Source organism: Ovis aries, chromosome 1 (genome assembly GCF_016772045.2).
Source record: "Ovis aries strain OAR_USU_Benz2616 breed Rambouillet chromosome 1, ARS-UI_Ramb_v3.0, whole genome shotgun sequence".
Classification (NCBI taxonomy): domain Eukaryota; kingdom Metazoa; phylum Chordata; class Mammalia; order Artiodactyla; family Bovidae; genus Ovis; species Ovis aries.
Genome location: NC_056054.1, coordinates 266713764 through 266741575, shown reverse-complemented (window position 1 = coordinate 266741575; position 27812 = coordinate 266713764). Strand labels below are relative to the sequence as shown.

The window sequence follows — 27812 nt, the reverse complement described above, 5'->3', positions numbered from 1 at the left end:
TGGCTGCGGCTGCGATGGGGGCGGGAACTGGCTGAGGGCGGCGGATTCAAGATGGCGGCGGCCAGGGGGTGGCCTCTAGCCGAGTCGGCAGAAAGGGCAAGAGTGCGGCAGCGGCGGGGTCGGCCCCCGCCTGGCTGCGTCCGCTCCTGGCAGGGGGCGGTGGCGAGCACTGGAGCCCGCCCTATGGACCCCACGCCGGGACAGCACGGGGAGGAGGCGCTGCCATTTACCTTCGCTCTCCCAGCTTCCACTTTTCTGCGCCGCTGCTCTTGCTCATCATCTTCCATCTTCCTCTGGCGCCCTTAGCCAGTCGCCAGGAGGTGGCTGAGCCGATGCGGCGCCGCCTTCGCTCTATTTACACTCCCTCCCCCTCTCCTGGGCTCACCCTCCCCCCACGACAACTGTCACGCAGACGTGGGCCCGCCCCACGTCCGGCCCCGCCCCGAGGCGTGCACCCCTGCTGGTGGCCAATCAGGGACCGCGGTCCTGCACTCGCGCCGGCGCGCTCAGGGCTGTGCGTCCAAGGAGGTGTGGCTCAGCGGAGCTCAGCCCCAACTCTTTCCTCTCCGATTGGGGAATGTCCGCTCCCGCCTCTTCGGGCGGGACCAATGAGCAGGGCGCGGCGGCTTCGGCGCCCTCAGCGGTTGGTAGGTTTGAAGCGCCCTGTGAATTTGGGGGGGCTCCGGCTCGCACCGGTGCGGCTGCTGGTTCGCGTTCCCCGGAGGTTTGGGCCGTACGGGAGGAGTCTGCGCCGGTGCCCATTTGGGTCGAGCTTTGCAAGAGCCCAGGGACAAGTCCAAGAGGCCGGGCCCCATTGCGTGGATGCGCCAGCTCTGGAGTGTCCCTGAAGTCGTGTTCCAGGTGTCCGTGGCCGGACCCTGGGGTTGCAGGACCCAAACGTTCATCTCTAAGGGTACTGGCCCTGTGTGTGTCACGATAACAGACAGCCGGCAAAATCACTTGATTTCATTCCTAGCCATCCCTCCCTTGGGTCCCGCTGGCGCCTGTACCCACGGAACCGGAGTGCCAGGGGCGGCCACAATTAGTTCAGTAGGAATTGACGCCAGGACCCCCAGCCCAAGGATCCCAGAGCTGCAGGGACAAGAAGCCACTGGCGGTGCTGCCACTCCTAGATTCTTCCCAGTGGGCACACAGTGCTATATGGAGGACTCTTTCAGTGCGTCTGTGCCCAACTTGCATCTTCTGGTTAATGCGGTTCACGGTTTGACCAGGGGACCCCAAAATCATGGGTCCATTCTGGCACCTCTGACATAAAGCATTGCCCTGCGTCAGAGTCTTAGGAGGGATTCTGTGCACTGGGAAACTGAGAGGGTCAGGCTGAGGCTCTAAGGGCAGGAAAGGCAAACCCATGCCTGGAATACAAGTGTATTCCTGTTAGGGCAGTCCCTGGAACCCAGCGTGAAAAGGGTTTCATAGGGCATCCATGCTAAGAGGCCTTGTTGAGTCGCTAAGTTGTGTCCAGCTCTGCGACCCCATAGACTGTAGCCCACCAGGCTTCTCTATTCATGGGATTTTCCAGGCAAGAACACTGGAGTGAATTGCCATTTCCTTCCCCAAGGGGCCTGCAAAGATGCAATTTCAAATGTTACAGCAATTGTACCTAGTTCTAGATCACCAGAGGGAGAGAGCTGTTTCAGTGAAAGGCAGAAAGTCTCTTCTTACACAGAAAAGTTTTAAGGCCTGAAAATATTTGGGTAAAAGGGTAAATCATTCCAAATACTTTGTAAATGGTTATTAAAAAGGAATATGCTGTACTTCTTGTTCAAGTTTCTGTGAACCTAAAACTGCTCTAAAAGATAGTCTTATTAAAACAATTTTTAAAGAAAAGGAATGTGATGTAGCTTGTGAATTCATGATCTGTGTCAACTGGAGTCTCATGAAACCATTGTTTGTTTCTTAGCTTCAGACTCCACTTGAACCTGTTTGTCCAGATGAGGAAACAATGCTAGGTTTTTATTCCTAGCCCACGGTTTTGATTAACAATCAAATGCTGTTACAGTAACTAAGGTTATTGGGAGCTGATAAGCTCTGACTAATTAACACTGATCCAAAGCATGTGGTCTGCACCTCTTGTAACTGTAGCTTAACTGTGCCTGGGTGAATGTTCCCACAAACTCAGGAACTCAGGAAGAGACACAGGAAACCCCTAAGCAGCTATGCCTGTCTGCCTTATATGAGTAGGAAGACAGTGCAGCAACTAGAGAGAAGGTGGCATGTCAAAGAAGATTGGGATGGGTGACTGCAGGCATGTCCAACAAACACACTGTGGTCTCTGGGTTTCCTTCACTGGAGCAGGGTGTGTGTGCAGGCCGTGTGCTCCCCAGCTGCTCCCTGAGACTGACAATGGCTATGCTCCTCCACTGGTATGCTGCTGTAACTCTGCAGACATGAGCTCACCTTTTAACCACAACTCACAAATCTTCAGGGAGCCTTGGATACTCAACCACCTCCTGAGTCAGACCACAGCCCTTTTTGTGTGGTGAGCGGAATTTCCAGTCTTGGCTCACAGACGTGAGGCTCTGGACTCCTAAGACCAGGGGTCAGCAGGTTACACTAGCAAACCACAGGATCAGCTTTCCCAAGAGCATTCAGGGACTCAGATCCACACCTGAATCAACCTCTACATGTTGCAGTACATCAGATTGATTATCTTCTTTGCAGTCAAAGATGGAGAAGCTCAGTACAGTCAGCAAAACCAAGACCTGGACCTAACTGGCTCAGATCATCAGTTCATTATTGTAGAATTCGGGCTTAAATTGAAGAAAGTAGGGAAAATCACTAGGCCATTGAGGCATGACATAATCAAATCCCTTATGATCATACAGTGGAGGTGACAAATAGAATTCAAGGGGTTATATCTGGTAGAGTGCCTGAAGAACTATGGAGGAAGGTTTGTAACATTGTAGCAGAGGTGATCACAAAATCCATCCCAAAGAAAAATGCAAGAAGGCAAAGTGGTTGTCTGAGTAGGTTTTACAAATAGCCAAGCAAAGAAGAGAAGTGAAAGGCAAGGAAGAAAGGGAAAAATATACCCAACTGAATGCAGAGTTTCAGAGAATAGGAGAGATGAAAAGGTCTTCAATGAACAATGCAAAGAAGTAGAGAAAGATAATAGAATGGGAAAGACTACAGATCTCTTCAAGAAAATTGGAGATACCAGGGAACATTTCATGCAAGGATTGGCACAATAAAAGAAAAAGTAAGCATCTAACAGAAGCAGAGAGGCTAAGAAGAGGTGTCAAGAATACACAGAACTATTCAAAAAAGCTCTTAATGACCTGGATAACCACCATGATGTGGTCATTGACCTAGAGCCAGACATCCTGGAACATGAAGTCAAATGGGCCTTAGGAAGCATCATTACAAACAAAGCTAGTGGAGGTGATGAAATTCCAGCTGAACTATTTCATATCCTAAAAGATGATGCTGTCAAAGTGCTACACTCAGTATGTAAACAAATTTGGAAAACAGCAGTGACCACAGGACTGGAAAAGGTCAGTTTTCATTCAAATCCCAAAGAAAGGTAATACCAAAGAATGTTCAAGCTTCTGGACAATTGTGCTCATTTCACAAGCTCACAAGGTAACGCTCAAAATCCTTCAAGCTAAGTTTTGAACCAAGTATGTGAACTGAGAGCTTAGAGGTATTCAAGCTGGATTTAGAAAAGGCAGAGGACCATGCATATACAGCTTCCCCAACGGCTCAAGGAGTAAAGAATCCCCCTCCAATGCAAGAAACACAGGAAACACGGGTTCAATCCCTGGGTTGAGAAGATCCCTGCAGAAGGAAATGGATGTAGAAAAGGCAAAGGAAAAAAAGGAAAGGCAGAGGAACCAGAGACCAAATTTACAACATTCGTTGGATCACAGAAAAAGCAAGGTGATTCATCAAAACATCTACTGCTTCATTGACTATGCTAAAGCCTTTGACCAGTGAATCACAACAAATTGTGGAAAATTCTTAAACAGATGGGAATACCAGATCACAGAAACCTGTATGCAGGTCAAGAAGCAACAGTTAGAACCAGACATGGAACAACGGACTGGTTCCAAATTGGGAAAGAAGTATGTTAAGGTTGTATATTGTCATCCTACTTACTTAACTTACATGCAGAGTACATCATGCAAAATTCTGGGCTGGATAAAGCACAAGCTAGAATCGAGATTGTCAGGAGAAATATCAACAACCTCAAATTGGCAGATGATTCCACTCTGATAGAAAGCGAAGAGGAACTAAAGAGCCTCTTAATGAAGGTAAAAGAGAGTTTAAAAGCTGGCTTGAAACTCAACACGAAAGAACTAAGATCATGGCATCCAGTTCCATCACTTCATGGCAAATAGAAGGGCAAAAGGTGGAAACGGTGACAGATTTGACGGTCTCTTGGACTACAAGGAGATCCAACCAGTCAATCCTAAAGGAAATCAACACTGAATGTCCATTGGAATGACTGATGCTGAAGTTAAAGCTCCAGTACTTTGGTCACATGATACGAAGAGCCAACTCATTGGAAAAGACCCTGATGCTGGGAAAGATTGAAGGCAAACGGAAAAGAGAGTGGCAGAGGATGAGATGGTTAGATAGCATCATCAGCTCAATGGACATGAATTTGAGCAAGCTCCGGGAGATGATGAAGACCAGGAAGCCTGGTGTGCTGCAGTCCATGGGGTCTCAAAGAGTTGGACACGATTTAGCAACTAAACAACAAACCATAGCATGTGCACCATTTGCCCATGCTGCCTTGGCCAGTGATTTTCAAACTGTGTTCCTAAGAACTCCAAAATCATTTCCGTGGCTATTCTAGATGTTCTGTAAATGCTGGATCTGAATCTTAGTTTATTTTTAACAATTAAAACACTGTCTGAATATGTAGATATACACCCTCATGGAGGGAAACATAACCCCCACTCCTTATGAATGGGCTGTACATAGCTACTTCCTCCTGCAGAGGACAGTGTGGAAAGAGAAAAATAGTACCTGTGTCGTGGGATACCTGACGGACACACCTGTAGCACGTAACTGAGGTCAACATCATCTGTGTGGGTCGTGTTGATGGCATGCACTCTGGATGGGATGTGATTAGAAGGGCTGTCTCCTCTGTGGTCTTCCTCCCAACAACCGTAACCCCAGTGCAGTCATAAGACATTATCGAGCAAATCCCAATAGTGGACGGACCCCTTACAAAGATTCCAGATATAGTAGACACTGGTACAGTATACTGTAATAGAAAATACTGTAGTCATGCGCTCAGTCGCTTCCGACTCTTTGTGGCTCCACGGACTGTAACCTGCCAGGATCCTCTGTCCATGGGATTTCCCAGGCAAGAGTGGTGGAGTGGGTTGCCATTTCCTACTCCAGGGGATCTTCCTGACCCAAGGATCAAAGCCACATCTCCTGAGTCTCCTGCATTGGCAGGTGGCACTGGATCAAAACAATATTCCTCAAAACTATCAACATCATCAAAAGCAAGGGGAACCCAAGAGGACATCATGACTAAATGTCATAAGGTGTCCTAGATAGGATCCTGGAACAGAAAAGGAACAGCAGACAGCATAATAAGGAAATCAAATGAATTATGGGCTTTAGTTAATGCTACTGTATTGGTATAGATTCATTTACTGTAACAAATGTGTCATACTAACTTAAGATGTTAATAATAGGGAACTCATGTATATGGAAATTCTCTTCTCAGTTTTTCTATAAACCTAAAAAGGAAGCTTTTTAGACTAACAAACTGAAACCCACTGGGATGTGTTATGGCGACCTCCCAGGCACCTCAAGTTGCTTGGCTAAGTTAATTCATCTTTGTGTACCTCAGACCTCCTGTTTGAATCTTAGGGTCATGACGCATATGAAGCCATAAATACTGAAGCGTATGGGCAGTTTGGCTGCCAGGCCAAGTTTTTGGGTCGGCTGCTCTGAGCGGGGCTGTAAGCATGCTGACCCGGCACTTACCCAGCCAGGACTGCTGGCACTGGGTCCACCTTCAAGTCTGCTATGTCGGCTTCATTCTTCAGGCTGACTCATTTGTGAACCTGAACTGGAGACGACGGGGTGCCTTGCCCTCCCTTGCTGGACTCACCCCCGACCCACGCCAGCCCTGTGGACATGCACTCCCTCCCCACCCAGCAGGTGGGTCACCTATCAAGGGCTGACCTGGCAGGGGCGGTCCTGCTCCCAGGTACCCCTGACCCCCAGCCACCAGGACCCCCCACCCCTCTCTGGGCTGAGGTCCCACATGGGCAGTCCCCCTGCTAGAGTCACATCAGCGCTGACAGGTGATGCCTTGGGAGGCTCCATGTCCTGTGAGATGCCAGCTGGGTGCCTATGGGGTGGGCCCACCTCAAGCCCCCACCAAGAAGCCCCTAGGCGCCTCATTGGCAGGCTCCCTGGTGTCACCTCTTTGCCACCTAGAGTTTCCTGAAGTCTGCGGTGGAGGGGTGGGGTGGTCACACCGTGACCTCTAGGGGTCTATCTGGTGGGGAGGATCCCTAAGAGGGGCTCGGGGCTTGCTGGCCTTCTGAAGGCCATGATCAACTGGGAGTTGGGGTGACAGACCCCTGTGGTGCACTGCCCCACCTCACCCCTCTGGGCTCTGTCCTGGGAGGTCAGGACTGTCCTCCCCAGGGACCCATGCCCCTCCCCCGTGCTCTGCCCCTCTGGCCCTAGCTTCTGCCCATCTCCCCTTCCTGAGGAGCCCAGCCCAGCCACACCTGGGGATCAGCAGTGTTTATAGGTAACCCTCATGGGGACAGGGGCAGGCCTGGGAAGGACTCTCAACAGAAACCTGGCAACCGGGGGCCTCCTTGCGTCTGCAGTGCCTAGGCAACTGTTGCGGTGACGCCGGCCTGTTGACTCTGGACACTCTGCATCCATGGTGCAGGGCCACCTCCTACACGCCCTCCTGAGGCCAGCCATCTGACCGTGGAGAGCAGTCTCTGGGATATACGTCATGCCCAGCAAGGGAGTCCTTCAGTGACCCCAGGATGGGGCTGCTTCTCTCTAGCTGAGCAATCCTTCCAGAGGGAACCGAGCAGGGAGGGGACGGGCCTGCAGTGTCCCCTCCTGTGGCCCCAGGATGCTGGACTCCTCAGTGGCAGATCAGCTGACCCGACTGACCCTGAAACTCCTCGAGAAGGTAAGACAGCTGGGCACTTGTGCTTTTAACAGCTTGTTACAGAACACAGCTTTGACAGGTAAGATTATACCTGTCACGCCCACTTCCCAAGCAAAGCAGTTCTGCATGGTTCTAGCCTTGTAGTAAAGAGCTGTGGTTTCTTGGTTCTTCTTTGTGTTTGAACAGAAACAAGTAGGGTCTTCTGGAAGTTTCTGCAGCTGGGAGGCAGGCCTGCACCCACAGGATGGAGCATTTCCAGGGCCCCCAGAGCTCTCTCGCAGCCTCCCAGCTTCCAAATTTTAGGAAAGACAGAGCCAGCCTGGTGTGGCCTCTCAGCTGGGTACAGGGCATGCAGTCTGTGCACACTCTCAGGCTGGTCTCCTCCTCTGAGGGTCTGCATGGTCCTTTCGGTGGCCACTCCAAACCCTCACTTGCCTGTTCTGTTCTTCTGCCCACCACGCTTGCCTTCCACCTCCCTGGGCTGCCCAGAGAGGGCAGCAGGGGTCACCCCAGGACTGGTCTGGATTATAACTGCTCAGCCCTGGGCTCAGCTGGGGCATCAGGGCAGTCAGGATACAGAGCTGTCATGGTCAAACTCTTCAGAAAGCTGCCTGAAGGGGCTCATAGGTTTCAAGGTGGAGCATGTGTGCGTCATATGGAAAGTGTGACCACAGGGCCCCACCTGGCACCAGTCAGTCATCTAGGCACTTGTTCCTAGCCCGGCCCCTCATACGGAGGAGCCTGTGCCTGGAGCCCGCATGCTCGTCCCTCTCTCTCCTCACAGAAACTGGAGCAAGAGCGTGAGGATGTGGAGGGGGCCTCTGAGGACCCCCATGATGTGCCAGGTAAGAGCCGGGGCTGCTTGGTGCTGTGTGGGCCCCAGACCCACCTCCAGGTATGGCCAGAGTGTCCTCTAAACTTCACTTGCAGAGCAGAAAGGCCTTGATTATGTCTTTAACACAAACACACACATGCACCGTCATATCGTATCACCTCTGTCTGCACACCCAGGAAGGCACGTTCATCACTCCATCTGCAGATGAGAAGAGGGAGGCAGAGAGGGTAGAGAACCAGCCCCACTGCCTTGATCAGATAGGAATCGCCCTCACCTGCCTCAGACCATGTTGCCCCAAGCTTGCTCTGGGGTAAGGGGGTTTAGGGGGCCCCAGCCATCCACATCCACCTGCCCATTCTCAGATGCCCAGACCAGACATCACACCCCCAACCTGGCTGGCGGTCAGATGCTCAGGCCACAGGAATCAGGGGAAGGGCCACCTTCCCTGGCATAGGGTTCTGGGCTCAGGGACATCTGGGCAAGGTGCTGGGGAGACACTGCTTGTCCTTCACCACATGGTGAAGCTCCTTGTGCTGCGAAGTTCCAGGCAGTGCCCGAGGGCAACAAACAGAGCCCAGGGCCGAAATCCAGATAGAAAACCCCAAATCAGTTCACATGACCAAGGGCAAGCACAGGCATGTGCTGTGCTCAGTCACTCAGTCGTATCCAACTCTTTGCGACCCCATGGACTATAGCCCACCAGGCTCCTCTGTCCATGGGGTTTTCCAGGCATGAATACCGGAGTGGGTTGCCATTTTCTCTTCCATAACACAGATATGGAGCACTACAAATGGGCCGGGAGTGGGGACACCTGGGAGTGGGGGGAAGGGGACTCCTGGGGGGCAGTGGGGACTCCTGGGGGAGGAGTGGGGACTCCTGGGGGAGAGGAGAATCCTGGAGGACAGTGGGGACTCCTGGGGGAGTGGAGACACCTAGGGAGGGAGTTGGGACTCTGGGGGAGTGGAGACTCCTGGGGGAGAGTGGGGACTCCTTGGGGGGGAATGGGGACTCCTGGGGGAGTAGAGACTCCTGGGGGGAAGTGGGGGCTCCTGGGGGAGGGGGAGTGGTGACTCCTGAGGGGGAGTCAGGAATCCTGGGGGTGGAGTGGGGACTCCTTGAGGGAAGAGTGGGGACTCCCGGCGGGAGGAGTAGAGACTCCTGGGTGTGGAGTGGGGACTCCTGACCCCAACTCGAAGATTCAGCTTCCTGAACGCCCCCTACTGTTGCCCACATAAACCCTATGGGGTGGCCCCTGAGCTCCACCGCAGGCACCTCCCTCTTCCTCTGGGACAGGCAGGTCCTGGAGGCAGGAAAGGCTGGGATGTGGTGCTGAGCCCTGAAGCCTGCGCTTCCCTCCAGGAGATGAGGACGGGCCAGAGGCTGCCCTGCGGAGCGCTCTGAGGATGAGGAAGGACCTTCTGCAGAGACTCTGGGTAGGCCTTGTGGACATGGGGCGTCTTCACCAGAGCTCTGTGCAGCTGAAGCTGTGGCTGGCGCTCAGAACAAGCACTGGGGTGGGGTGGCGGGTAGGGGATGGGGGTGAAGGTGGGGTTGTGGTGGGGGTCCTGCACCCACTCTGCTTCTGATGTTTGTGACGTGGCGGTGGGCAACTGGTGGACCATGGACTCCACAGGAGAGAGGACTCACCCGCTTCCTGTAGGCTGGGCTCTCACAGGGCCTACTCACTGAGAAGTCCTGCTCTGGCTGCGTATGATCAGAAGCGAAATGCCCTGTGAAGGGTCCGGTTCTGGGAAGTGGGATTCCAAGATGCCCAGGGCTTTGTCCAAACAGACACACTTGTAGCAGGGAATGACAACGTTGGGGGAGGAGGGTGTTTGGGTCCACATGGCAGCTGTGATAAACTTACTGCTCTGCACTGGAAGCGTGCTGGAGAGACAGAGTATCCTCTACCAGTTTCCCTCATAGCTAAGTCAGTAAAGAATCCGCCTGCAATGCAGGAGACCCCGGTTCAATTCCGGGTCAGGAAGATCCGCTGGAAAAGAGATAGGTTACCCACTCCAGTATTCTTGGGCTTCCCTTGTGTCTCACTTGGTAAAGAATACGCCTGCAATGAGGGAGACGTGGATTTGATCCCTGGGTTGAGAAGATCCCCCGGAGAAGGGAAAGGCTACCCACTCCAGTATTCTGGTCTGGAGAATTCCCTGGATGGTATAGTCCATGGGGTCGCAAAGAGTCAGACACGACTGAGTGACTTTCACTTTCACTAATGGCTGGAGAAAAGTCATCTTTGGTTAATTTCTCCTGTGTGCACCACGTGAAGGGCTTTGCCTCCAGAGTCTGGCTGCAGTCCCAGCTCAGATGCATGCTGGACCCTGGTGGGGGCAAGAGGGGGCCAGGCACAGGGCAGTGGTTGGCGGTATGGGGGCTGGCTGCTTCTGACCAGGGTCACACACCTGTGCGCTGGCACTGCCCTGCCTGGCAGAGTGAGGGGCCGGGACATGCCCCCATTGAGCGGCCATGGCTCTGCTTTGGCATTGCAGGAACAGCGCCTCCTGGAAGAGGCTTCCCGGGTTCATCACCACAGGGGACTGCACGGAGGAGCCCATGGGTCAGTGCTGCCCCCAGAGGCGCCCCCCGTGGGCGTCCACCCCACTGTCTCCCCAGCCCCACCTGCCCTAGACCCACCACGGATCATCCAACACCCGGTACGTCTGCCTTGAGTGAACCTGGGGGGCAGAACCAATGGGGAGGGTGCCGTGCCCCCAGAGACCTCCCGCCTGAGCAGAGATGTCAGTCACTCCACACCTGCGCCCACAGCAGCTTAGGGAAGTGCGCTCAAGGGGCCATCGGCTCAGCGGCCACAGTGGCTGCAGTCCGTGTCCAGCCCTGTTGGGACAAACATGTCCCGTATCATCAGGCCTCACAGGTGCCCTAAGCACTGGCTGTGTGTGTGGCGGTGGGGGGCGGGGGTGGTTATCTCCTCATTATAGGTAGAGGCTGGGGTCCCAGCTCAGCCCCAGGTGCTAACCTCTGCAGCAAGAATGGAAGTATGGGGGGATTCCGCATTGGCTGGGCCTGAATTTGGGGAAGAAGTGTGTCAGCTCTTTTCCAAAACTTCCTAATTACCAGAGGAAGCTTGGGCCCCTAGTCTCCAGACAGAATTTTAAGGTGCACTGAAAGGTGAATGTGCACCCACTCCTGAGAGGCTCACCCCTGCATATGGCAACAGAAAGCCACTCTTCCTTAAGTAGAAGGGATTGTATCGGGGCGGGTGGTGCCCAGAGGAAGGAAGGGCAGCAGCTGGTCCCGGCTGGCTGTGACCTCGGGTTGGGAGCGTGAGTAGATGACAGGCAGGAGGTGGCCCCAGCGGGCTGTGGCCTTGCGAGGAGGAGATGACAAGGCTGGAGGTAGCTAAGGCCAAGCTGAGAAGGTTCTGGATGGGTCGGCCAGGGAGACCGATGGTGCTAGCGGGCCAGGTCGTGACCTGGAGGACGTTTATCTCCTGGGGGGACCTGGCTGCCTGTGCGGAGGGAAGGGAGAAGGATCCATCCAGCAGAGCTCCCAGAGCCCTGGCCCCAGCACTGTCTGTGTCTTCCCCTACTTTCTGCCCCTGGAATCTCTGCCAGGAATGGTGGGAGAGGGGTGTAGGTGCAGGAGGCTCACCCAGTCCTCAGCATGCTCACACTTCCCGCAACTCCTTACCCCAGTCTTGCTTGGGTGTCTCAGCCTGGACTCCAGTGACACCACAGGGCAAGCAGGACCCAGGGCGGTTGGGATGGGTTTTCCAGAGACTCTGGGGTGGAGCTGCCATTGGCCACTCTGGCTACCTCTCCAGTCTGCACCGGGTGGTGGGCTGTGACGACACCAAAGCTGCTGCCGCCTGTGTGTGAGCAACCTGCTAGCCGAGGGGGCTGGTAACACGCAAAGAGGGTACGACATGTGCACCTCTGGGTTCATAAGTCAAGCTTCACCGGATCAGCTCTGTCGGCTTACCAGTCCGGGGCTGCCTTCCAGCTGCAGCAGCCAAGGTGAACAGTGACAACTGAAGCTGTGTGGCCACAGAGCGGGAACAGTACCCCATCCGGCCCTTTGCAGGATGTTTGCCAGCCCTGTCTCTGCCATCCTTTCTGTGAACCGAGGGAGAGGGGACAGGGCAGGCCCCGGTGCATCCAGAAGAGGATTAAAGTGGTAATCAACCCTAGTGCATACTCTGAGCTGTGGTGTATTTGTGTTAACTCAGGAGAGAAGCCAGAGGGTGTTTCCACACCAAGCTGCTTGGATGCCTCTATTAAAGCAGAAGTATGGATGCAGAGATGAGCTTAGCCCATTGACACAAGAAAATGTGGGAAACAGTAGAAAACACCATGTTTCGGTCAGCTTGAGCTCCATTATAAAATATTAATACCACAGTCTTTGCACTTAAATGTCAGACATTTACCTTATCACTGCCTGGAAGCTGGATGTCTTAGATGGAGGTGCCAGCCAACCTGATTCCCTGAGCATGGCCTCCTGGCTAGGGATTGGCAGCCTTCTCATGGTGTCTCATGGGGCAGAGAGAGTCTGGTGTCTCTTCGTCTTATCAAGGGCACCAGGCCTATCAACCTAGAGCCCCATCCTTATGCTCTCTTCACCTTTATCACCTCCTCACAGGCCCCATCTCCAAATGCAGTCACTTTGGAGCTTAGGGTTTCAACATATGAATTTGAGCGGGGAATAAACATTCAGTCCATAATATGCTCTGTCTTAAGTGATATCCAGATGCAAGTATTTATCTATTTGGACACTTGTTTAATCTCTAGGGTTTCTTGCCTAAAATCTCCCATGGATGGATGGATGGATGGATGGATGGCGGAAGTCTGGATGGCGGGTGGTGGGTGGTGCTGTAGATCACTATTCCCAGGGCTGGTCCATTCAGATAATGGATTGTCTGGCTCTTCCAGGCCCCCCCACCTCCTGCCACCATCATCCAGCAGCTGCCTCAGCAGCCACTCATTGCACAGATCCCCCCTCCCCCGGCCTTCCCCACCCAGCGGTCGGGAAGCATCAAGGAAGGTAAGTGTCCACAGTGAATGTTGTCATGTTGTTTGGTCACTTAGTCGTGTCCAACTCTTTGCGACCCCATGGATTGCAGCACACCAGGTTTCCCTGTCCTTCACCGTCTCCCAGAGTTTGCATAAACTCATGTCCATTGAGTCGGTGATGCCATCCAGCCATCTCATCCACTGTCATCCCTTTCTTCTCTTGCCTTAATCTTTCCCAGCATCAGGGTCTTTTCCAATGAATCAGTTCTTCGCATCAGGTGGCCAAAGTATTGGAGCTTCAACTTTAGCATCAGTCCTTCTAATGAATATTCAGGACTGATTTCCTTTAGCATTGACTGGTTTGATCTCCTTGAAGTCCAAGAGACTCTCAAAAGTCTTCTCCAACACCACAGTTCAAAAGCACCAATTCGTCAGTGCTCAGCCTTCTTTATGGTCCAACTCTCACATCCATACATGACTACTGGAAAAACGATAGCTTTGATCATACAGACCTTTGTTGGCAAAGTAATATCTCTGCTTTTTAATATGCTGTCTGGCTGGTCATAGTTTTTCTTTCAAGGAGCAAGCATCTTTTAATTTCATGGCTGCAGTCCCCGTCCGAGTGATTTCGGAGTCCAAGGAAATAAAGTCTATCACTGTTTCCATTGCTTCTCCCTCTATTTGCATGAAGCGATGGGACTGGATGCCATGATCTTTGTTTTTTGAGTGTTGAGTTGTAAGCCAGGTTTTTCACTCCTTTTTCACCTTCATCAAGGGGCTCTTCAGTTCCGCTTTGCTTTCTGCCACGAGGGTGGTGTGTCATCTGCGTATCTGAGGTTATTGATATTTCTCCTGGCAATCTTGATTTCAGCTTTTGCTTCATCCAGCCTGTCATTTCACTGATGTACTCTGCATAGAAGTTAAATAAGAAGGGTGACAATATGTAGCTTGACATACTTCTTTCCCGGTTTGGAACCAGTCTGTTGTTCCATGTCTGGTTCTAAAGTTGCTTCTTGATTTGCATACAGATTTCTCAGAAGGCAGGTCAGGTGGTCTGGTATTCCCATCTCTTTCAGAATTTTCCACATTTTGTGGTGATTCACAGAGTCAAAGGCCTGGGCATAGTCAATAAAGCAGAAGTAGATGTTTTTCTGGAACTCTCTTGCTTTTTTGATGATCCAGCAATGTTAGCAATTTGATCTCTGGTTCCTCTGCCTTTTAAAAATGCAGCCTGAACACCAGGAAGTTCACAGTTCATGTACTGTTGAAGCCTTGCTTAGAGAATTTTGAGCATTACTTTGCTAGCATGTCAGATGAGTGCAATTGTGCAGTAGTTTGAACATTCTTTGGCATGGCCTTTCTTTGGAATTGGAATGAAAACTGACCTTTGCCAGTCCTGTGGCCACTCCATTTCCCATCTTTGGGATGTTGTCATGGGTTTATGAAATTCTCTGCCAAAAGAAGTACTTTTGTAAGCAGGGTAGTCATATAGGGCAGGGGCCCTTAACCCTTGGGCCGGGGACGAGCACTGGTCCGTAGTCTGTTAGGAAGCAGGCTGCAGGGCAGGAGGTGAGCGGCAGGCTGGTGAGCAGAGCATTGTCTGTATTTACGCTGCTGCCCGTTACTCGCATTACCGCCTGCACTGTGCCTCCCGTCGTATCAGCAAGGGCATTAGAGTCTCAGATTAGTGGTGACCCTACTGTGAACCGCGTACTCGAAGGATCTAGCCTGTGTGCTCCTTGTGAGAATCTAATGCCCGATGATCTGATTCTGCATTATGGTCAGTTGAATAATTCTTTCGTTATATATCACAATGTAATAATAATGGAATAAAACGTAAAATAAACGTAGTACTAGAATCATCCCGAAACCATCCCCCTTCACTCCAGCCTGTGGAAAAATTGTCTTCCATGAAACCAGTTGGAGACCTGTGATTTAGGGCCTTTTTATTTTGGCTACTCAGTGGAAGCTATGCATTTACCAACATGAAAATAATTTTACTTTGAAAAATCCTTACTGATGGATATCCCTGAGGGAAGGGCCTGGACTCAGAATGGAAAGAACTGGGCTCACAGTCCCAACTCGTTCAGTGATTAGCTTCTCAAATCGTTGGTTAAATTGCTTTTTCTCTTTAAATAACTTTTGAAATACTTTTATTTCAGAACCGCTCTACTGAGGTGACATAGACTAAATTGCATGTGGTTAAAGTGTACAATCTGACAGTGTTGACACCTGTGCACACCTGTGAACCCATCACTAATCGAGGTGGTGAGCATGGGCACCACCTCAGGCCCTGCCTCCCACCTGCCTGCCTGCGTTGACACTGGCATTGATCTGTGTCTCCTATATTCTGGTCTGAGTAGAATCAGCCAGTGTGCACTCTTATTTTGTGTGACTTCCTTCACTTAGCAGCACTGCTCTCAGACTCATCACTCTTGTTGGGCGCAGCAAACCATGGCTCCTTGAAGTTGCCAAGTGACAGTCCTTCCCGTGGATGGACACATTCGTGATCCTTTCACCTGATGGAGCTGGGGTTGTTTTGTTTTGGGTTATCACCACAAAATTCCCTGGACATTCACATTTGAGTCTGAGTGTTTATTTCTCCTGGGTGCATACCTAGGACTGCAGCAGCTGAAAGGTGGCACGTGTGTGCTTAAAACTGCTGCATGTGACAGGTCCGGTTTCTCTCATCTTCTCCTGCACATGGTGTGGTCAGTTAGTGGGGGTGGTGCTCAGTTAGTAAGGGTGGTGGTTAGTGGCAGGGTTAGTTAGTCCTTGCAGGACAGTCTCCTAAGCTCTCTCAGCATTCACTTTCTTCTGATGTCCCCCTGTTCTTAAACATGAGTGTTGTTGCTGGATATTCAAGTGTAGGGTGATAGTTATTTTCTCACAACATCAGGACCACCTAGATAATCCAAGATAATCCAAGATAATTGCCCCATCTCCAGATGCTTTTCTTAAAAAAATTAATTTAATGAATGATTAATTAATTTTTAAAACTGTGGGGAATGGGAATTCCCTGGCAGTTCAGTGGTTAAAACTCCACCCTTCCGCTGCAGAGGGTGTGGGTTTGATCTCTGGTCGAGGAACTAAGTTTCCATATGGAAACTTAGGCCACGTGTACGTGAGGAGTCCAGTAGCAGGAGGCGCTGCATGGGACCTGCAGACCCACAGGCAGCGCTCCATTCCAGGAGTGGCAGGGTCGCGGCCCCCACCGTGAGTGACCAGCCCTCCATGCCCCCCCCACACAGAGGTGGTGGAGATGATGCTGATGCAGAACGCGCAGACGCACCAGCTCCTCATGCAGGCCTTGATGCTCAGAGCCCTGCCCCCGCCAGCACTCGCGCCCACCCCCCTGCACCTCACCCCACAGGTAGGCTCCACGTCCAGGCCAAGACCAGAGGACCTGGTGGCTTTGCCTCCAGAAACTCATGTGTTTCTGGCTCCGGGTTTCTGTTTCCTGCCTGAAGCCGCCGGTGCTCCCCAGGGCAACTCCAGGGAAGGACAGGTTGTGCCGTCCAGGCCCAGACAGCTGCCCCCTGAGCTGCATGAGCTCTGTGGGAGCCTGGTCCGCCCCTGCCCACCACTCCTGACCCTGACTGCGTCCTGAGTCAGGGCCCGTGTGGAGGGAGGGGGCTGGGGAGCAGCCGGCATCCTCGCTGAAACACTCTGCTGTGTGTCCTGCTGAGGACGCACGGCGTGCCCACCCGGCCATCCAGAGGCCGCCCTCCGTCCGCCACCACCACCGCTATGCACCTCCAGCCCTGCTGCCGGCCATGCCTGCGCCTGGCTCCCCTCTGGGTTACTCCGTGTGGCCCCTGGTGGTCTCAGCCCCTGCTCTCCCGCCTGCTGCCAGCTTCCTGCCCAGCACCGCGCAGCACATGACTGGCCCGTCTGCAGCCGCCCTTAGCACGTAAGTCTGGGCTGGGCTCCAGCCTGGTCTCCTGGGCCTGCAAAGCAGGAGGAACCCCAGGGCCTGGGTCACCCCTCCTTGCCCTCTGTCGGGCTGGTGGCTGCAGTGGGAGTCTGCAAAGGCCTTACCAGCTCCTGAGGGACAGGGGCAGGCTGGGGAGGTAACCACGGCAGTCTTGGTCCTGGTTGCCATGGCTGAGTGTGGACCATGTGCCATTCTCCCAGGGGAGCAGCCTGAGGCAGGGGTCATTTGTCCAGCCAGCAGGGGTGGCCCTGGGAGAGCCCCAGGATAAGCCCAGCTCTGAGGGCCCCGCCGAGGCCTGGTGGTGAGACACACCTGAGCGTGGTGTCTTTGAGCCAGGCCAGGGCAGCAGCGACACCCTCCTTCCCCTCAGGCTGGCGTCCAGCGGGGTCCTGCCTGCACAGGCGCCAGGCCCGTGACCTCACGGCAGGCTCAGGTGAGCAGCAGGCCTTGTTCTGCCCAGGGGTGGGGCAGCTGAGGCCCCTGGACATGGGGCTGTGAGGATCACGAGGGGACACAGGGATTTGACCAGGAAACGGGGCTCAGGAGCCAGGAGAGAAAAGGTCGATAGGTTCAGCCACATAAATGCCATGAACACAGTCACACATGTGGTGCCCGGGGAAGGCGCTGAGGCAGGATGTGTGCCTGGCATGCCTGGGTGAGGGCAGGGTGTCTGGGTGAGGGCAGCGTGTCCAGGTGAGGGCAGGGTGTCTGGGCAGGGCATCTGGGTGAGGGCAGGGTGTCTGGGCACAGCATCTGGGTGAGGACAGGGCGTCTGGGTAAGGGCAGGGCCACGGGCTGGCTTGAGCAGTTTCTCCTCCTGAAGTTAAGTACTAAAGCTGGTTGAGGGGGACTCTCCTCCATCTGAGCCAGTCTGGGTTCTCCCAATGGGACACGACACCTCTACTCCATTTTTCGCTCTTTTATATTTTTCTGGTGGAATTGCGCTTCCCGGATGCTTTAATATAATTTCCACGTAAATGCCCTTCGTAAGCATTATGCATGTTTGCATTGGCCCCTTTGGGGATGTTACCTCTTTCCTCAAGTTCCACATGAGCAGGACCTCTGCTCGGGTCTGTGTCCTTGGAACCGCACAGCCGCCAGAAGGCTCCTCAGAGGAAGAGATGACCTTGGAATTGCCCTCCAGCTACACACAGGCTCCCCTGCTGGGCTGACTGCACCCCAGGCAGCTCCCCAGTGTCGAGAGTGCCACAGGCCTGGGTGCAGCATGTCCCGACGTCTGTATATCTTGTTCAATGGGCAATTAAAGGTCTGACCCAATTTCCACATTTTCATGTTGACGTTTCCTTTTAATAAAAATTTCAGCACAGTTTGTGGGATCTCAGCTCCCCAACCAGGAATCTAACCCGAGCCCTCAGCAGTCAAAGTGCTGAGTCCTCATTACTGGACCATGAGGGGGTTCCCATTCGTGTTGACATTTTCTAACACGGCTTTTCAGTTTGGTTTTACTTCTCAACAGAATTGTTAACTCTATAGAGGGAAGAGGTTTGACAGCAGCTTGTCATCTTTGGTTGGCCTGGGAAATTGGACAATCTGTTTTGTTTGCCTTTGGAGTCAGGGAAGACCCAGCCCTTCCCTCAGGTGTCTTCCTCTCCTGTGAGTCTCCCCTATTGTCACATAGGACGTTTCACGTCTGTCACCAAATGTGTGTGGGGTTTGCCCGCAAGCAGGTCCCTGTGGTCCTGGTCGGGTGTCCCGCAATTCAGCTCAATTCTGATGCCACCTGCCTGGAGACGGGGTCAGATCCCTCAGGTCAAGGGCTCAGTTTCCTAGGACTGTCCCCACTTTAGCCGCCAGTCACAAATCCAGGCCTCACCTGTGTCCCTGAGGACTGGGGTGCATTGCCTCCCAGCCTGGATGTGTCTGCCGACCTGGACCCCCTGCACCTTAGGCTGGGATGGTGTGGAGGTTTCCTCACGTGGGCCTGACCACCGGTCACGCCATCTCCACCCCCTCCCTACTCCAGGGAAGTTCCAAGGCGCTAGTCCTGGCTTGGTCTTCCCAGCAACCGGACCCATCCAGGAGCCACCCAGTTACCTCATCATCATGTGGGAATTTACGAAGGTTTCAGGATCCCCATGTCAGGAGCTGGGGCGGGGGGCGGCGTGAAGATTAACATGGACGTTTTCTGTCACCGCACACCTGGCCTTAGCGGGTCAACCAGGATGAAGGAAATATGTTCCTGTGTCTGGGAGAGTCCAGTGCTGTGAGAGCGTGGCAAGGCCACCACTGGGAGGGCCTGTGGGAAGGGAGGTCAACGTGAGGACATGGGGTGAGAGCACCCTCATGAGTTGGCCAGTCCGGGGCAGCTGAAGAAGTCTCAGGAGGCCCTGGAAGTGGAGTGGGGCTGCCAGGGAGGTGGTGCTGGGGTCCAGAGGTGGGGGCTTTGCGTGGTGTGATACTGCGGCATAGTAAGAAATGTGTATTTGGTTTTGTCCTGCTTCCTGGCACACAGCTCCTAAAACCTTTGTAATCCTGACAGTACGCTAATGAGGTGACTCTGGGCCCCTGGAGGGCTTCAGGAGGATGGGGGCTGGTTGTCCGAGGAGCCCCCTCTGATTGGAGGTTGGAACTTAAGCCCCACCCACAACCTGAGGGAGTGGAGGCTGGAAGTTGAGTCAATCAATCACCAGTGGCCAATGACTGAATCCATCAATGCCTAACAGAACCTCCATAAAACCACTAGAAGATTGGACTGGTGAACATCTGGGATGTGGTGCACACCCTGCTCCAAGGGGACAGACGCTCCTATGTTCCAGACCCTCCCAGACCTCACCCTGTGCACGTCTTCAGCAGGCTGTCATCTGTGTCCTTTACAATAAAGCAGTGTTCCCTGAGTTCTGTGACCATTCTAGCAAATTACTGAGCCCAGGGGATGGGGAGGGTTATGGGAAACTCTGATTTCTGGTGAAGTTGGACAATGAGTATCTTGGTCTAGAGTGGGAGGCATTTAAAAAAAAATATTTATTTTTATTTGGCTGCACCAAGTTCTAGTTGCAACATGCAGGATCCAGTTCCCTGACCAGGGATCAAACCTGGGCTCCCTGCATTGGCAGCTCAGAGTCCTAGCTGCTGGACCACCAGGGAAGTCTTGAGAGGGTTAATAGCCTCAGTAGGGAGACCAGGATAAGATGGCTGGATGGCATCATCAACTCGATGGACCTGGGAGATGTCCATGGGAGATGGGAGAAATGTCAATAACCTCAGACACGCAGATGACACCAGCCTTATGGCAGAAAGCAAAGAAGAAGAGCCTCTTGATGAAAGTGAAAGAGGAGTGAAAAAGTTGGCTTAAAACTAAACATTCAAAAAACTAAGACCATGGCGTCTGGTCCCATCACTTCATGGCAAATAGATGGGGAAACAATGGAAAATAGTGGCTGACTTTATTTTCTTGGGCTCCAAAATAACTGCAGCTGTGAAATTAAAAGACACTTGCTCCTTGGAAGAAAAGCTATGACAAACCTAGACAGCATGTTAAAAACAGAGATGTCACTTTGCTGACAAAGGTCGGTCTAGACAGTCAAAGCTATGGTTTTTCCTGTAGTCACGTATGGATATGAGAGTTGGACTACAAAGAAAGCTGAGCACCAAAGAACTGATGCTTTTGAACTGTGGTGTTGAAGATGACTCTCGAGAGTCCCCTGGACGGCAAGGAGATCAAACCAGCCAGTCCTAAAGGAAATTAGGAAGGACTGATGCTGAAGCTGAAGCTCCAAAACCTTGGCCACCTGATTCAAAGAACTGTCTCATTGGAAAAGACTCTGATGCTGGGAAAGATTGAAGGCAGGAGAAGGGTTCGACAGAGGATGAGATGGTTGAATGGCATCACTGACTCGATGGACACGAGTTTGAACAAGCTCCAGGGATGGGTGATGGACAGGGAAGCCTGGAGTGTTGCAGCCCATGGGGTCACAAAGAGTCGGACACGACTGAGCGACTGAACTGAACTTGTGGGCCTGAGCCCTTCACTTGTGGGGGCTGCACTGGCTCCTTGCCAGTTAGTGGTAGAGGTGTTGTGAGGAGAGGAAATTTTAATGGTTGTGCCAAGTGCCCTGGTGGGGGTGCTGGTGGGGCTCCCCTCACCAAGATGTCAAGGACCATGAAGCAGGAGGCACTGCCTGTGCCCTGTGGACCTGGCGTAACTCTAAGGACACACCCAGGACAGTAAAGGGCTAAGAACCCAGGCAACACCTGGAGCAGGGGCTCTGCTTAGGGGACGGTGGATTTGCAAGGGAGCTCTGGAACCAGGCATGTATGGATGTGAGAGCTGGACCATAAAGAAGGCTGAGCACCGAAGAATTGACGTTTTTGAACTGTGGTGTTGGAGAAGACTCTTGAGAGTCCCTTGGACAGTAAGGAGATCAAACCAGTTAATCCTGAAAGAAATCAGTCCTGAGTATTCATTGGAAGGACTGATGCTGAAGCTCCAATACTTTGGCCATCTGATGGGAAGAAATGACTCACTGGAAAAGACCTTGATGCTGGGAAAGACTGAAGGCAGGAGGAGAAGCGGACCACAGAGGATGAGATGGTTGGATGGCATCACCAACTCGGTGGACATGAGTGTGAGCAAGCTCTGGGAGTTGGTGATGGACAGGGAGGTCTGGCGTGCTGCAGTCCATGGGGTCCCAAAGAGTCAGACATGACTGAGCAACTGAACTGAACTGAACTGGGTCCAGGCAGCATGTGTCTGGGTGAGGAGGGCAGGGGGTGGGGGCAACCAGTGGAATGAGACAGAACCAAGATGCCCTGTGGCCAGCAGATGGCCTGGATGCTGACGGACCATGCGGTGGCCTTCTCTCAGATTCAGGTCAGGACACTTGCTCACATTCTGTACTAAAATTCAAGGGCTGTTAACAACCACATACTAAAACAACCAATTAATAAGAAAAAGGGGAAAACCAGTAGAAGATGGGCAATAAGACATGAGCAGTTGCCCATCTGGCTGGTGAGAGAAACACAGGATGGCTGTGCTGTACGCATGGACGCTGTCCATGTGGAGGGTCAAGGCACACCCAGGTCCCTCGGAACCCGGTACCAGGTAGCAGGACCCAGGGGCCACTGCTATGGGCTGCCAGGGTGGGCGGGCAGGAGGGACACACCATCCAACTCTGGAAAGCTTCTCACTGCATCACCCTGTAAATCTGGACCCTCCTCCAGCCCCAGCAAGTCTGCTCAGACTTGAACACAGAAGCAAGCTGCCTGTGTCCAGACACGACCAGAGGTCTTGAGGGGCTGGCTCTAGTGGCAGGTGAAGAGCCTCCAAACACTTGCTGGCAGGACCAGTGGGTCTCAGGACCCTTCAGTCCCTTAAAAAGGCCCAGAAAGCAGAGAGCTCTGGGGGCTTAACTTTGATCTTTGCCATGCTAAACTCTAAACTGAGAACAAGCTTAATGATTACAAGCAGGTCATGCAGCCAGCAGCTCAGGAAAATGACAGACCTGTGTCCCCAGAAGCCAGTGGAGTCTAGGCTCAGGATGCAAATCCAATGGGAACTGAGTTTTCATGTTTCTAAAATCAACTTACGGGAGAAACCAAATTCTTAGAATCATAGTTTTCTGAGTTTTAGAATCTCCAAGAGGCAGTGTTTTGTTGCCCTGACTCGTCTGGAGTTCTGTGGAGAGTCTGTAGCACTATAGTCAGTTGCTGGGGCCTGAGGTCGAGGCGACCAGGCCCTGAGTTGGCTCAGTGCCCGCCCCCTCCACATCTGCCCCACTTGTGAGGTCAGAGCATAGGCACAGCTCTGGGGAAGGCTCTGGGTGACCCCCGGGTTTACTTTGCTGTTCAGAAGGCAGGACTGAACAGGACTGATAGGAGGGCGCTGTCCAACAGGAGGACGGGATGTGGCAGTCGGAGCTCTGCTATGCGGGTGCCATGGCAGAGGGCTTAGGAATGACCTACGAGCAAGCAGGGGCGGCTGATGGCGAAAGAAGAGCTGAGGGTCCCCCGGGGTTGGGGTGGGTCAGCTGGCCTCGCAGCTATCCTGCTCCGGTGGGGGCTGGGTAGGCCTGAATCCAGCAGGAGTTCAAGGGAGGGCACACTCACCTGGGTTCCTTGATCTGTCCTGAGATGGGAGAGATGCTCCTATGCCAAAGGCAGAGCCTCGGGGCAGGGGTGGCTCCCACGCCCCACCTCTGTATGATCTGAGAGCTGAGAACTATTTTATTTACAACACTGGAAACAGCACACCAACTGTGTCCTAAACGAAGGACTGGAAGTTGCCCCACAGGGCAGCAGTGGCCACCGAGACCCTCAGTGTGGGGGCGCCCTGATCTCTGGGGCCACCTTCCAGCCACGGTGTATCACCTCCGTCAGAAGAGGCCTCTGCTCAGGGGCTGCATCCTGGTCCCCATGTGCTTGTTCAGCTCTTGGAGAACCTGCTTCTCCTTCTGGTACATCTGAAAGAAAGGGGTGGAAACCAGCTCTGGACTGGCCCAGAGGCCTGGCTTCCCCTGGCCCTGGGGCTCTCTCCCTGAGGCCCATGGCCTCCCACACAGCCTGAGGCGGGCAGCCTCAGGACAGAGGAGCTCCTGGTGTGAGCCTTGGAGCCAGCAGGGGCAGGGGGTGGGGGGCCAGGGCTGAGCTGGTGGTCTTGGGTATGAAGAGGAGGGGAGGGCCTATCTTGGGGTTAGAAGAAGGGGTCAGACTGGGTGACTTGCTCCAAAGCCTAGGAGTGGGTGTGTGAGGACAGCCCCTCCTGGGGGGAAGGGTGGGCTGGTGGGAAACCGCCCTGGAGCTTCCCTGTGATGCTGCTGGTGCGGAGGGCAGCGGAGCTGAGGAGGGGGATAAGGGGGCTAGAGCAGGGTTAGGGGTTGGGGACAGAGCCAGGGTGTGGCCAGCGTGGACCCAGGAGCCTCAGGAGGCCAGGAGGCCAACTGTACCAGAACCATTTTGTTAATTTTCAAAAAACGTTTTTCTATGCAGTTCAGAGAGCCTGTATGATTATGAACATAATTTGAGTTAATAAAATGCAATTATGGTTCTATAATACAGACCTTTATAAACTGAGTAAATATTGGTAGTCTTCGAGGAAACAAACCACCACATAATAGGTCTGGATCAGACACTTCTAATGTCCTAAATCCTGTTTCCAACTGACAAATATCATCACAATAACTCTCATAAAGATTTTAATGTTAAGTCATTTGGGGATTTCATGAAATGCGCAGCAGCGTCTCTCCTCGGACTTTTCAGTACTGAATGAATAATGCAGTTACGAGCATGTAGGGAGCCCAGTATTTAAAACAAACACCATCTCTTTTATAAAGTGGGCCCTACCAACTCCTCATTTTGCTGCATTTCTCCATTTGGTTTTCACACTGGACAGCAGGGGGCAGGTTGCACAGCCTGGTTTCTGGAGCCTGGGCTGCAACGCAATGTGTGCCCGTGTGTGCTGCAGACAGGGCAGGGCTCCTACCTTCTGCCATTCGGCCTCCGTGCTGTGTGTGAAGCCCAGGAGGTGACAGAGCCCGTGGGTGGCAGTCACCTGTCAGAACAATTAAGAAGCTGCCTCAGAGGGTGGTCAGGATCCAGCCATGAGCTGGGGTGGTGGTGCTGGTGGTGGTAATGGAGGAGAAGGAAAAAATCAGGGAGGGCTAGTGGCTGCCCAGTGGGAGGTGAGGAAGCCTCCTCTGGACCCAGGCAGGGCTGCGGGCAGGTGGTGAGGGCACAGGGGTGGGGTCTGGTTAGCAGGAGTAGGTCAGGCCCCTGTAGTGGGGTGTGAAGATCAGGATCTCCTCTGGGGTGGGGGGAGCTATGGAGACATGGAGAACCAGGGCAAGGGAAGGGGAGGTACCCAGCGTTGCCATGCAGGTGGCTGCCAGCTGGGAGGAGAGTGGGTTGGCCTGGCCCAGTGCCAGGGAACAGGATCCTAGGAGTGCGGGCTGGTCCTCCACTGTGGGTCTTCTAAGACCCACTAAGAGACTTCTCAGAAGGTGTTGGGGAGTGGACAGTGTCCACAGGTGACCCTAGCCCAGAGCCCCCCAGGGCACACAGACGCTAGTCACGGAGATCCTGGAGTTGAGACCAGTGCTAAGCAGTGCTGTCTACGCTGCGGTTCTCACCACTTGCAGGGAGAAAGCACACCCTCCTCAGCAACCCTGACGCCTGAGCACAGGGCGTCTTGCTGGGAAGTTCAAGTCTTGGAAGCACTAGGATTCCCCAAAGATGATACTTTAGGGTGCGGACAAAGGGAGACACCTCCATTGAATCCATGGGGACACTGAAACATGACTCAGTCACACCCCACTTTCCAGAACACTCCTGCTATCCTGCCATCCTTCATGGCATCAGGGGAGGAGACAGATCTGAAGGTCCTGGAGGCCGGAATCCCGCCCGCTTCTAGTAGTTCAGTAAGAAGCTCCTTCAGCCTGTCAGAGCTAGCTAAATGGCAGCCAGCTCATCTCCAGAGGCCAAGCTAAGAATCAGGCCACTCCCGGGGCTCCCTCCTCCCAGGATGCTTCCTGGCCCCTCCCCTCACCCAATGCTGCCTGGAGGGCACAGACCCATGCCCCAGGCTCTCCTCTCTGAGGTGTGGTGAGAGGGCGTGGCCCCTGCCTGCGGGTTTCCCCAGGAACCCTTGTCCTACACAAGGATTATGGTGTGGATGTCCGCGTCACCTCCACAACCTCTTCTCATGGCCTGGATGAAGGACATGGGCCTCTGCTTTGCCCATAAGGATTTGCCATTTCAGCATCCCACTTACAGTCAGGATGTCATAGTAATCTTCATCTTCCTTGCACTGCTGGAAGATAAACTCCACGCCCAGGAAAATGTCTCCTAAATTATAGTCATCTGGAAAGTCGGGCTGGGGGATTTCACCTGCTTTCAGATTCTGAAAATGAGGAAATACACACTTGCAGAACATGACCTCAGAACACTAACTGGCCACAGGCCCACAGGTTTCCACCCTGAAAGACCCTGTGTTGCTACTTCCAAGGCAGACAAATCAGGGGCTGTGGCAGGGACACTACACACGACTGACTTAAGATGTTCCCACACTATCAAAATAATTCTTTCATCCTTCCTAATACACAACCACTCAGCTCCAAAACATCTGTGGAGCTAAATCACCTCATTGATACAAGTTTACATTTCTGTTCTTCCCAGTTTTGATACTGATCACATGTTCCCACATAAAGACCAGTCCATTCAGCTGAGGACTGTTCACACTAAGTCAGTCAAATATTTTTATTTCTTTTTATGGAGAATAAATGGACACTTTAATATATTTTTATATTGAACACGTTGAACATTTAATTCTCTTTCCTTTTTCAATTTATTTCCTTAGGTGTGATCCTAGTGGATTAAACAGTTATCAAGACTTACTTTAGGTAAACTGCCAGACTGCTTTCCAAAAGGGCTGCCCCAATTTATGTGGCCACTAACAATGCAGGACAGAGAAGGCAATGGCACCCCACTCCAGTACTCTTGCCTGGAAAATTCCACGGATGGAGGAGCCTGGTAGGCTGCAGTCCATGGGGTCGCTAAGACTTGGATACGACTGAGCGACTTCCCTTCCACTTTTCACTTTCATGCACTGGAGAAGGAAATGGCAACCCACTCCAGTGTTCTTGCCTGGAGAATCCCAGGGACGGGGGAGCCTGGTGGGCTGCCGTCTATGGGGTCGCACAGAGTCGGACACGACTGAAGCGACTTAGCAGCAGCAGCAATGCAGGAAGTCTCGAATGAGTCATTCACATAACATAGGTAATAACCTGATGCCTGTGTTAGTTGCTCAGTCGTGTCCAACTCTTTTTGACCCCATGGACTGTAGCCTGCCAGGCTCCTCTGTCCATGGGATTCTTCAGGCAAGAATACTGGAGGGTTGCCATACCCTCCTCCAGGGGATCTTCCCGACCCAGGGATGGAACCCCGGTCTCTTGCATAGCAGGCAGATTTTTTTTTACCGTTTGAGCCACAGGGAAATCCTCATAACCTGATAGACAGTACATATTTGTTTAAAATATTTGCCCAAGTCTAACCTTTTATTTTCAGTTATTTAAAATTTTCAACCGGTACATATCCATTATTGAATCACACTTAAAACTGCAGAAGCGCTTTCTCTTTAATTCACTGTTACTAGGAGGGCGGGGATCACCCTCCCTCTTTCAGCGATAGGCTCAGATCAGTAGCCACGGTCACATCTTACTCCTTACTTTCGTGTGTATTTGAAATTTTCCGAGCAACACTGACAATCCTGTCTGTGGTGTAATTAACGGAATTCACAGCGGAAGGTAGGCCGGACGAGAACAGGAGGGCAGCCTTTACCTCGTGAAAGGGGAAGGAGAGCACGTCAGTCGGGGTGTCTTGCTCTCGGTAGATCCTGTTCATCTGCTGGATCTTCCGGTTGTCGACGCAGACAACGCCCACGTCGAAGGCCCGCACGCCCAGGGCCCCGCGCACTGCCTGCAGCCTCTGGCGCAGCAGCGCGCGCCGCAGGGGCACCGCCCGCTGCAGATTGCGCAGCGCCAGGCTCATCTCGACTTCGGGCCGATGAATCGTAAAGCCCGCGGAAGTTCTGTAGCAACGCACGCGCACGCACGCTCACGTCACCCCGTTCGGTGGAATTCGTTGAAAACTGTCATGGAACGTGCGCTTTACCGAGAGGAAGACGCAGCACGGGGGGCCTGGACAGACGGTGGAGTGCGGCGCGCCGGACGGCCGGTGACACACACTAGAGAACGGGCGAGAGGGGAGGGCCCAGCGGTGTAAGGGTGCATGGCGGGCCCAGCGCGCGCCGCCCCACTCTGGGGAAGAGGCGCTTACTGAGCAGAAGCGGGCGGACGGGGGTGTGGACGCCGCGCCCGGAAGCCCCACCGCTGCCGCCCGGCCGGAGAGCGGAACCCGCTCGCGGCCGGGCCCGGGCGGTGCTGGGCGGCGCGGGACCGACCGGAAGTGGGT

At 53.2% G+C, this 27812-nt stretch overlaps 4 protein-coding genes across 26 annotated transcripts in view; 2 read left to right on the top strand and 2 right to left on the bottom strand.

Annotated features, from left to right (window-relative positions):
* Positions 1 to 416, bottom strand: part of PCNT (pericentrin) — a 106580-nt gene extending 106164 nt beyond the window's left edge. For all 11 annotated transcript variants that reach the window (XM_060396101.1, XM_060396119.1, XM_060396120.1 and 8 more), the window contains exon 1: positions 231 to 416. In XM_060396101.1, coding sequence (XP_060252084.1) covers positions 231 to 287 — 57 coding nt within the window. In that variant the 5' untranslated portion in view covers positions 288 to 416. The remainder of the gene's footprint in view (positions 1 to 230) is intronic.
* On the top strand, positions 43 to 18175 carry C1H21orf58 (chromosome 1 C21orf58 homolog). 4 transcript variants are annotated; one of them, XM_042238073.2, is made up of 12 exons: positions 43 to 320; positions 6036 to 6150; positions 6837 to 7156; positions 7920 to 7980; positions 9330 to 9403; positions 10472 to 10636; positions 12172 to 12303; positions 12872 to 12983; positions 16204 to 16325; positions 16672 to 16865; positions 17260 to 17322; positions 17933 to 18175. In XM_042238073.2, the coding sequence occupies exons 3-11, from the start codon at positions 7097 to 7099 to the stop codon at positions 17303 to 17305; spliced, it is 966 nt and encodes a 321-aa protein (XP_042094007.1). In that variant the 5' UTR covers positions 43 to 320; positions 6036 to 6150; positions 6837 to 7096; the 3' UTR covers positions 17306 to 17322; positions 17933 to 18175. The 4 variants fall into 4 exon arrangements, with proteins under 4 accessions (XP_042094007.1, XP_042094001.1, XP_042094014.1 ...); XM_042238067.2 differs by having other exon boundaries at positions 17260 to 18175; XM_042238080.2 differs by lacking the exon at positions 12172 to 12303 and having other exon boundaries at positions 17260 to 18175.
* Positions 18176 to 27618, bottom strand: YBEY (ybeY metalloendoribonuclease). Of its 5 annotated transcripts, none has more exons than XR_009595746.1 (5): positions 27180 to 27618; positions 25615 to 25743; positions 24328 to 24396; positions 18724 to 23308; positions 18176 to 18634 (listed from the first exon to the last, which is right to left on the bottom strand). XR_009595746.1 is itself a non-coding variant. In XM_004003390.6 (4 exons), the coding sequence occupies exons 1-4, from the start codon at positions 27387 to 27389 to the stop codon at positions 23222 to 23224; spliced, it is 495 nt and encodes a 164-aa protein (XP_004003439.2). In that variant the 5' UTR covers positions 27390 to 27618; the 3' UTR covers positions 18176 to 23221. The 5 variants fall into 5 exon arrangements, 2 of the variants coding, with proteins under 2 accessions (XP_004003439.2, XP_060252180.1); XR_009595747.1 differs by having other exon boundaries at positions 18945 to 23308; XR_009595750.1 differs by having other exon boundaries at positions 18176 to 19146; positions 22956 to 23308.
* The window catches only part of MCM3AP (minichromosome maintenance complex component 3 associated protein), a 45248-nt gene continuing 44457 nt past the window's right edge, over positions 27022 to 27812 (top strand). For 2 of the 6 annotated variants that reach the window (XM_042238061.2, XM_042238054.2), the window contains exon 1: positions 27022 to 27145. The gene's annotated coding sequence lies outside the window, so the exon portion shown is untranslated. Of the gene's footprint in view, positions 27146 to 27474; positions 27620 to 27812 lie in introns of those variants that run through there. The other 4 variants (XM_027961331.2, XM_027961308.2, XM_042238058.1 and 1 more) reach the window with 2 other exon arrangements.

Excerpts from the sequence above, each read along its gene's own strand:
- C1H21orf58 (XM_042238073.2), top strand. The coding sequence starts at position 7,097 with ATGCTGGACTCCTCAGTGGCAGATCAGCTGACCCGACTGACCCTGAAA. Across the intron at positions 7,157-7,919 it reads CCCTGAAACTCCTCGAGAAG|AAACTGGAGCAAGAGCGTGA; the intron begins GTAAGACAGCTG and ends CTCTCCTCACAG. Across the intron at positions 12,304-12,871 it reads GTAGAAAACACCATGTTTCG|GCCCCCCCACCTCCTGCCAC; the intron begins GTCAGCTTGAGC and ends TGGCTCTTCCAG.
- YBEY (XM_060396197.1), bottom strand. The coding sequence starts at position 27,389 with ATGAGCCTGGCGCTGCGCAATCTGCAGCGGGCGGTGCCCCTGCGGCGC. Across the intron at positions 25,744-27,179 it reads TCTCCTTCCCCTTTCACGAG|AATCTGAAAGCAGGTGAAAT; the intron begins GTAAAGGCTGCC and ends CCTCATTTTCAG. Across the intron at positions 24,397-25,614 it reads ATTACTATGACATCCTGACT|GTGACTGCCACCCACGGGCT; the intron begins GTAAGTGGGATG and ends TTGTTCTGACAG.